Genomic DNA, 9,248 nt, shown 5'->3' with positions numbered 1-9,248 from the left:
ATATGCTTTCCGTCCATTGCTCCTACAGTGTAATGATAGTTCCACTTCTCCTCGAAGTCATTTGCAATTTGCTTCCGCTCTTCTCTGGTTGTGGGTACCTGTAAATAAAATTTATGTATGTGTAAGATAGTCTGTAACTAATGGCTTTCATTTCTATATTTGTAGCATGAAGTACGGACTCAGTATTCGTCTCAAGATGAGACTGATGTCGCCTTCAGTGAGCCACAGCAACAGTCCCAGCATTATGACCGGCCTCCCACAAAGAGAAGAAAAATGACGACAGACGTTCTTGTGGAGGCCACCAAAACGTTGAAGGCTGTGGCTGATATGAGCAAACCGTGCGACTGCTACAGTCGCAGGTTCGAATCCTGCCTCGGACATGGATGTTTGTGATGTCCTTAGCTTAGTTAGGTTTAAGTAGTTCTAAGTTCTTGGGGACTGACGACCACAGATGTTAAGTCCCATAGTGCTCAGAGCCATTTGAACCACTTTTTGATATGAGCAAAACTCAGACCCAGCCTGCCCGGGAAGATCGGTTTAGTGCCTTTGCCACCCACATCGCAGCTGAACTGCGGGAGATGGAAAATGTGCGTGTTAAAGTATTCGCAATGGGCACTATGTAGGGTTAAAATCGTTTATTGAGATGGACAGGTGTGATTTGCTGCAAGCGACAGTTCCACAGCCACAACCATCCACCTCTGGGCACATCCAGGTAAGCTTCCAGCAAGCTGGTATGCAGGAGAAGAACACACACATATATATTGTGAGCTCTCCAGTCTTCTGAATCTATCTTAATCTATTTCTGTACTCAGAATGCCTCATCAGCTTCATACATTTCTATTAAGTTTGTAGATGTGGGATACAAAATGTAATTAATACTTTGATCTACAATAAAAATAGTTCTTAATGCACATAAGGTGTATTGAACATGTATTTCCCTTCAGATATTGGTCCTCTAGTGCTTTATAAATTGCTTCACACGTTTCAGATATTATTTTAGTTAATGTGCACTGTGGTATTCTAGTGCTGTACTGCAAGCTAGAGTCTTAATGCACATATAAAGTGTTTTGAACATTTATTTACCTTCAGATATTGGTCCTTCAGTGTTTTACAAATTGCTCCACATGTTTCAGTTATTATTTTAGTTAATATGCACTGTGGTATTCGCGTGCTGTACTGTTAGCTAGAGTAACTCTCTCCTGTAGCAAGAAATCAGAATGTTACTGTGAGCCTGTCTTCTGCAGATGTGACTGATCTTAAGTGAGTTTTGCGCTTTGTGATAATAGGGGACACTTGACTAAGCAAATACTGAGACGTATGCTCATCCATTCTTAAGTGATATATGTACGAATTGACGTCCTCCATTTTAAGCTCACGTGTCAAATTTTGTTGAATTCTTTTATCGTCTCATCGTGAAACCTACACCTTCACCCAAGTACGTTTCCTGTTTTTCCTTCGCTTCTCTTCCAAATGCGTACACAGTACAATTGTGGTACATGCTATTGCTGCGCATAATAACAAGTTGTTTTTGTCAGCCATCTTGAACTTTGACGGAAAAATGATGACAGTGTAATGCCCCTTTTTAGCGCCACGTCAAAGATATTTGGTCATTTCTTTGATCAAATCTTTGTCAAGGAAATATGATAGTGTAATACCACAGTCTAACATTGCAGTCGCGACACTTCCCTCGATTTTGTTGCCTACCCCGCCAGCAGCGCCCCAAGCGGCCAGTAATTTAAACTGTGAGTTCGGCGCGATCGTGAAAGCGAATAGTGGTTGTTTATTTTGATTTCTGCTATGGTTTTCTACAAGCCGGAGCATTTGCAGCGCAATAAATTGCAGCAACAACAGGAAGAAGACGCCACAGCTATCTTTTTTTAGGTTTCCTAAGGATCCTGAAAGGTATATACCATCTTGTTACTAAACTGTATCGTCAGGATTCACTAGCAAACTACATGTGTATTAATGATTAATGTTTCGTTTTAGGGGCAGAAAATGGCTAATTAATAGCAGATGAGAAGACGTTATGAATAAAGACCCAGTTTACCTGTATAATAATATTAGGTTTTGTTCGCTACATTTCGAACAAAACCAGTTCATGAACGCAGACAATATAAACTCGTGTGGAATGCAGTACCCACACTGTTTGACATCCCAAATAAGCCACCTCAACTTACAATGAAGAAGAAACTGCCACAAAGATTCGTCAATCCATCTAAAGCTGTAAAACCGCCCTATGACACAGAAGCAGCCAGTTCAGCTCTCCATGTATCACTGCCACACTTCGTGTGAATCGTCAACACAGACCTGCTTTGACGATGAAGTGGTTAGATTAAGTGCAGTTATTCGTGTCTTACAAAAGCGTAATGTTTGGTATGTATTTCATTCACTTCTGTTGTTAGTCACTCAATTTTCCTTGCTTCCTTCGTGTGATGACATTATTTTGTTAGCACCTTGTTCACTGACAGATTGTTTGAAAATTACTCAAATATTTGGTGTTGCGTGAAATGTAATGTAATCAGCTCATTATAATGTTTTCAACATATTTCACCCACTATTTGGCAGTTGCTTGTCCCACTTAGAATAATATAGAGATGAATGTCGTACTTGTGGCAACAGGCGACAATGACAAACACAGTAGGCCTACAGAACGATAAATGAGCTGTCGATCGCTTTTGCATGTAAAAGTACATGTCTGTGCTTCTTACATGTGAAGCTGTGTGTTTATATTCTTTTGATATCAACGAGGTAAGGTGCAATTCTCTCCAACGTCACAAGTGTTTCTTCACGAATGTGTTGTAGCTTACCACTCGATTCGTGGTTTTTGTCCTTACGTGCGCTTATTTTACAATCATTTTTAGAAACATAGATGCCTTCTGATACTACACAAACCCTTGGAGGTAAGAAAATAGCTCAACTATTTCGTAAATTACGTAGGAAATGGATGCAAAACAAGCATTATGCTTACGACGCGTCTGATGTTCACCCTACTCGCGCTAGTGTCGCTCCATCTGTCAAATGGTAACAACTTTTATAGCTGTGAGTGTCGCGACTGTTATGTTAGACTGTGGTAATACCGGCCTTAGCCATTCCATGACAACGTTGTGACGTCACAAAATTCGTTCAGCTCCACGTTTGCTTTCACTTGCCGTAGGAGGAGGGCTTCAGGGGTGGGCAGTGCAGACTCGGGGGCGCCGGTGGGAGGCGCACCACGTGGTCGGCGAGTTCTGCAGGCTGTGTGGCGGTGCGCCGCGCGCAGTTCCGCGTTGAGTCACGCACGGCCGCGTCCGCGCCACAACACGGAGCCAGCGCAGCCCGGCACGCTACAGGTGGCACAGTCAGTCTGTGCCGGAGCCGGTCCCCAGTCAACACCTGTCCGCAGCGCCGCCATGAGGCTGCAGCGAGTGTTCACCGTGTCGCGCCCCGCCGAGGAGGCCGGCTCTCCGTACGGCTCGACTGACGTCCTTCAGGTAACGGCACAGCTGTTGCTGCTTCACGACGCGCGCGCCAGCTGTGCAGCCAGAGAGAGAGTTACTCTACTGCGCTCATTCCGCGTGCCAGCATGCGAAACAAAACAGGCGCGACTCTGCGCGCCGAGCCCTGACATCGCTTTCGCCCGCAGGCGACAGTTACACAGGCCGTCCCAAAACTTTGAATTCAAAACAATACCGTATCCAGGGCAGTCTCAGGTCTACGATATTTCCGAACCAGGGCGAAAACGTGACAGGACAAGCGTTTGAGATGGTCGTCAAAAATTTTCAAAAAATTGATTTTTCAAAAATATTTTCATTTTGTAGCACAGCATTCTTCTATCGCATTCACTGTATTTCGCTGTGTGGGATTCAAGCGTGTGTATTTTGTAATGGAAGCCATCGAACCTATATTCAGGACAGTGTAAATTAATATCTCCTGTGGTGCCTCTCCTGCATCAGTCGGCCGGTCTGACATCCTACACTCCTTAAAAAAACTCGCAATTAATACTGAGTGGAATTATTTGTGGCTGGGAGAATATGAACCTTCAGAAAATTTGCGCTATTTATTGCCTATTAGCCAACAACTTTCTATTCTGGGTGACATAAAATTAAATATAGGAAACATAAAACAGTAAAGACAAGAGACAAGCAAGTCAGTACACATTTCTTCAATTCTTAGGTCCCAGCATTTTTTTCTCTCTAATCTTCCTTTCTGCGAAAGAATCTGTTACCTCATCAAAATTCGTCCAACGTTTTGCTACATGAAAAATCGAAATGTTATCTAATACTCAAAAAGCTGTTAATACGAATAGTACCCAAGATTGGTGTGGTTTCTCGATATAATTACGTCTATTTTGTCACTGTCTGCTAGAAAAAACGAAGTAGGCCTTTCTGATATTGCTGCGATTGTAAAACACGCCAAATAAGCGAGATTGTTTCGGTACACATGATCATTTTTATCTACCTTGTTTATATAAACAATATGACAGAATATGATTCACGAAGTACCAATATGAAATTCCTGTTAGGCCTACTAGAAGCAGACATTTTTATATTAGGAAATAGTTTTACATTTCATTCATATGCTCCAGTTTCTCAATCATGATACCGAAAAATTGAAGCGCGAAATTTTTGTATAAATTTGGAATCTTCATATTCTTCCAAATAATTTGTGTGATGTCCCCTTTCCCTCTGCTTCCTCGTTCTAGCAAGCAATCTTGTCATCACTAATTCTGTAATTATTCCTCCCAGTGACAAAACCTATTCACCGGGTAACTTCACTAACCCTGTCAGAAACACAGTTCAGTTATCCCGCGTATTTTCGCCGGTTAGGCATCATTGTGTGTTTGTAAAACGCGTTTTCGCGGAATTCCGAGAATAGAACTTAAGCGACTGCTAACCGGGGACTGTACAACTGGTCCCTAGTAGCGAAGCGTTTTGGCAAAATTTCCTGTCCAAATTTCTTTCTCTTGGATTCACCGAGAAAATACTATGTAATCTTTCTTACCTGATATTCCTGTTAGTCATTTATTTCGACTCTGGTAGTCTGAATCTATGGATTTCGCTGATAATTATAACAACGCTGATCATTCGCACACCCAATCACCCACATAAACAAACAGCGATTGACATTCACCCTTTCGGGTTTATTCGGCAAAGCTCGTATAGCCAGTCCCCTTTTGTCTGCGGGAAAGGTTTTTATTTCTAGATGTGACGGGTATTCCCCTGGCAGAGACGTCAAGTACACTATGCATGCATTCAAAAATGTTCAGAAACCAATTGCGTGCGTACCAAAATCGTATGAATAATGGCCAAAATCGTATGAATAATGGATAGACCAACTTACACTGGATGCTAGTCGGTTTGTGAAACCAGGTGTTTTTCCTTCAAGAATATGAATTTGGCGCCCTCTGAAATTGCCGTCAGGGGCAGATACCACGGTTTGTCCCTCCCCCCCCCCCCCCTCCTGCCGCCACCTCTCTCTCTCCCCCCCCCCCCCCTCCCCTGTGGCCGGCCGTGGTGGCCGAGCGGTTCTAGGTGCTTCAGTCCGGAACCACGCGGCTGCTGGACTTTAATTCCTACACCAAATTTTTCTTTGGTTTGCTTCACCACTTGCTCAGTGTACAGATTGAATAACATCGGGGTAGGCTACAACCCTGTCTCACTCCCCTCTCAACCACTGCTTTCTTTTCATGCCCCTCGATTCTTATAACTGCTGCCTGGTTTCTGTACAAATTGTAAATAGCCTTTCGCTCCCTGTATTTTAGCCCTGCCACCTTCAGAACTTCAAAGAGAGTGTCCCGGCCAACACTGTGATAAGCTTTCTCCAACAAAAGCTATAAGCGTAAGTTTGCCTTTGCTTAAACTATCTTCTAAGATAAGTCGTCGGTCAGTATTGTCTCGCGTGTTCCAATATTTCTCCGGAATCCAAACTGATCTTCCCCGAGGTCTGCTTCTACCAGTTTTTCCGTTCTTCTGTAAAGCATTCGTGTTAGAATTTTGCAACCCTAACTTATTAAACTGACAGTTTGATAATGTTCAACTGTCAGCAGGTGCATCCTTTGTTACTCGTATTATTACATTCTTCTTGACGTCTGAAGGCATTTCGCCTGTCCCATACATCTTGCGCACTAGATGGAAGAGTTTTGGGCTCTCCCAAGGCTATCAATATTTCTGAAGGAATGTCGTCTACTTCCTGGGCCTTTTTTCGACTTGTCTTCTACAACAGTGATTAGTTCATCGATTTAGCATAATTGTCAAGAAACTGCAGTTCATAGAAACACATCACCTGAATAACATTCGTGCAAAAATTTGAGAAATACCTGCATCATGCAAATGATTTAAGAACCATAATAGAAACAAACTTTCACAATTTTGACAACATAATTTATACAGTATGAAATTGGCATGTGCGCTCGCCATATCAGAATTTTACTTAAAACTAAGATTATGAACACAAGTGTGCAGTTTCTGGCTCTACCAACATGCAACCAGGCGGAATACTCTTTCATTCAATAGTGTTCGCCTACGTTCAGGAAAGTTAGTCATTCTGTTGCATGGGGGCTTAATTAAATATTAATGAATGCAATGCAAATAGTTTTTTAATATTTAGTAGCTGTCTGTCCGATTACGAAGTCTCGTAAACGGTTGGCCCTGACTAGTTTCAGTACGCAATCTGACTGCATAGAATAACAACAAAGAATGAAAGAAAATTTCCGTTAACACAATTAATTAATTAAGTCCCCAGCAACTATAAAACGTATGAAACCAAAGCACAAGTGTAACTGTTCTGTGTGTGGAAGTGTGATTCAACGTACACATCTGGCACGGTTCTTCTTCAATAAAACAAGAAATTTTAAATACCATTTATACTGAAGTAATTAAAAAAAATAGAAATACTATAATTGCGCAAGAAAACCAGAATTACACTCTAATACAAGAACACGAGCCAGATGCTTTGTTGACTGAACCTGTATTGACGCATTATTTAAGACATTGAAATAATAAAAAGAAAAGGGAATTTTTTTACCTTCATATATATTGACGAAAAGCACTCTGATCATTACAGTATCTCCATTCAAACAACATCTGCTGTCTAGCCCATCAAACAACTGCATAAAACATGGAACAAGCACTCCCTACTACAACATCTCAACACCGACTCACTACTACTTCTCAACAAGCACTGACTACTGCCACATCTCGACAAGCACACTCCACCACGACTTCTCGACAAGAACTGCCAGTGGAGGCGGCGGAATAAAACTCTTTGGCGCAATCTCTGGCGCTGTGGCTCAGTGTAGCCACCTTTCACATGCCCTTCCTCCACGGGCCAGAATTTGATGGTATTTTTGCCAGCATTGGTGGTGAAAATACCACCAAATTCGTCCACAAAAATACAGACAAAAATAAAAGATAATATTAATACGTAAATATCACATAATTAGATAAAATTTTGGCTTTGCACTGACCTTTCAATAACCTAATATATAAAATACAGTAAGCAATACAAATTCTTTCATACATGTGACTTTACATAATAGTTTACACAATACACAAAAAATCAGTTTATACAAATGTTCACATAAAATGCTTTCAATGATTCAAAAAAACAAGTAGTTGATAGTTCCAGCAGTAGCACCCAGAAATGGTCAACAGGTGCAAATACCAACAAGTGACATCATTTTAGTAGAAGCAGTTCGATCAGTGGCACCCAGCAATGTTGAACAGTTGCAGACACCAACAAGTGACATCATTTCAATAGAAGCAGTTCCATCAGTTGCACCCAGCAATGCTGAACAGGTGCAGACACCAACAAGTGACATTATTTCAGTAAAACAGTTCCATCAGTGGCACCCAGCAATGTTGAGCAGGTGCAGACAGCAACAAGTGACATCATTTCAGTAGAAGCAGTTCCATCAGTGGCACCCAGCAATGTTGAACAGGTGCAGACACCAACAAGTGACATTATCTCAGTAGAAGCAGTCCATCAGTGACACCCAGCAATGTTGAGCAGGTGCAGACAGCAACAAGTGACATCATTTCAGTATAAGCAGTTCCACTAGTGACACCCAGTAATGTTGAACAGGTGCAGACAGCAGTCCATAATATTCACTATCACTAATCACACTGTTCATCAGAGTTTATCAGCAGAAATTAAACATTTCCAAGTGGCACGCATCAATGTTGAACAGGTGCAGGTGTGAACAACAGTTTGAATGCACACACAATTGCTTTTACAAAATTATTATCAATGCTCTTACACTAAACATACAAATTATAATAAACAGACAAATGATATCAGATAATTGTCATATTAAATATTACAAATACACAAATATCAGTAAACCTATAATATTTATGGGTGTCAGTGCAAGCCACAACAAACAAGTAAAATAATATTTAGGAGATAGGTCGGTACCAATTATCTGGGATTAGGAAGTGAAAACACACAAAACACACTCACTCATCTTTCGTCCACATTAGTGCTACTGTGTAATTCAATAGTGTTCACTATGTGAATGCAATTCTGTCAAAATTTGATGTTCATCATGTGTATCAAGTAGTAGTGGCAGCAATGTATAACAGTCAATAATAGTTAGTCAATGTCATAGTCATCATGTCAAGACCAATGTTTGCCAAGCCAGATCAAAATGTACGGTTGCTGAACAACTGTCAGTGTGCCAAGATATGCAATTACTTCCTCTCTCCAAAAAAAAAGTATGTACTGCTTATTGATTTAACAAAGTGTGTGTAGACAATCTTCCTTCCACTTTAGTGTTCTAGTCTACCATCTTCATCCTCCTTGTTCCATATAAACCAACAAAAAAAATATGCTCCTCACTTAACTTTGCCTCTTATCCATCAAAACTCCAATAATCATCAGCATCACATAATCTTAATACTTCAATAATACCTCTTACGTCGATACATATAAAACTTATCATCAATATCAATTACCTTACCTCTTGTCCACCAAAACTCCAATAATCATCAACTTCACACAATCTCAATACCTCAATAATACCTCTTCAATACGTCGACACATATAAACCTTATCGCCAATATCATTTCACTTCCATAAAAACTCTTTCCTCTAGTCAGTCTCCTCGAACAAGTACAGATAAAATCCTAGTGCAAACTTCAATTCATCATCCCATGCAATCCGAAGACACAGTGTCCACACACAACCTCTGTGTAATCCATCTGACCCAAATCTTCTACTCATTATGAATCATAAAATACATTTTGGTTACCTTGTCCATCATTAAATAA

General features: G+C 40.9%; 1 protein-coding gene across 1 annotated transcript in view; it reads left to right on the top strand.

The window, feature by feature from the left end:
- Positions 1-3,284: 3,284 nt before the first annotated feature.
- The window catches only part of LOC124607126 (phospholipid phosphatase 1-like), a 773,329-nt gene continuing 767,365 nt past the window's right edge, over positions 3,285-9,248 (top strand). The window contains exon 1 of the mRNA XM_047139330.1: positions 3,285-3,470. Within this exon, the coding sequence (XP_046995286.1) occupies positions 3,390-3,470 (81 nt within the window). The 5' untranslated portion in view covers positions 3,285-3,389. The remainder of the gene's footprint in view (positions 3,471-9,248) is intronic.

The sequence above is a fragment of the Schistocerca americana genome, chromosome 3, assembly GCF_021461395.2.
Source record: "Schistocerca americana isolate TAMUIC-IGC-003095 chromosome 3, iqSchAmer2.1, whole genome shotgun sequence".
NCBI classification, from domain to species: domain Eukaryota; kingdom Metazoa; phylum Arthropoda; class Insecta; order Orthoptera; family Acrididae; genus Schistocerca; species Schistocerca americana.
Note: the sequence above shows the minus strand (reverse complement) of the source record. Positions and strands in the feature narration are given on the sequence as shown.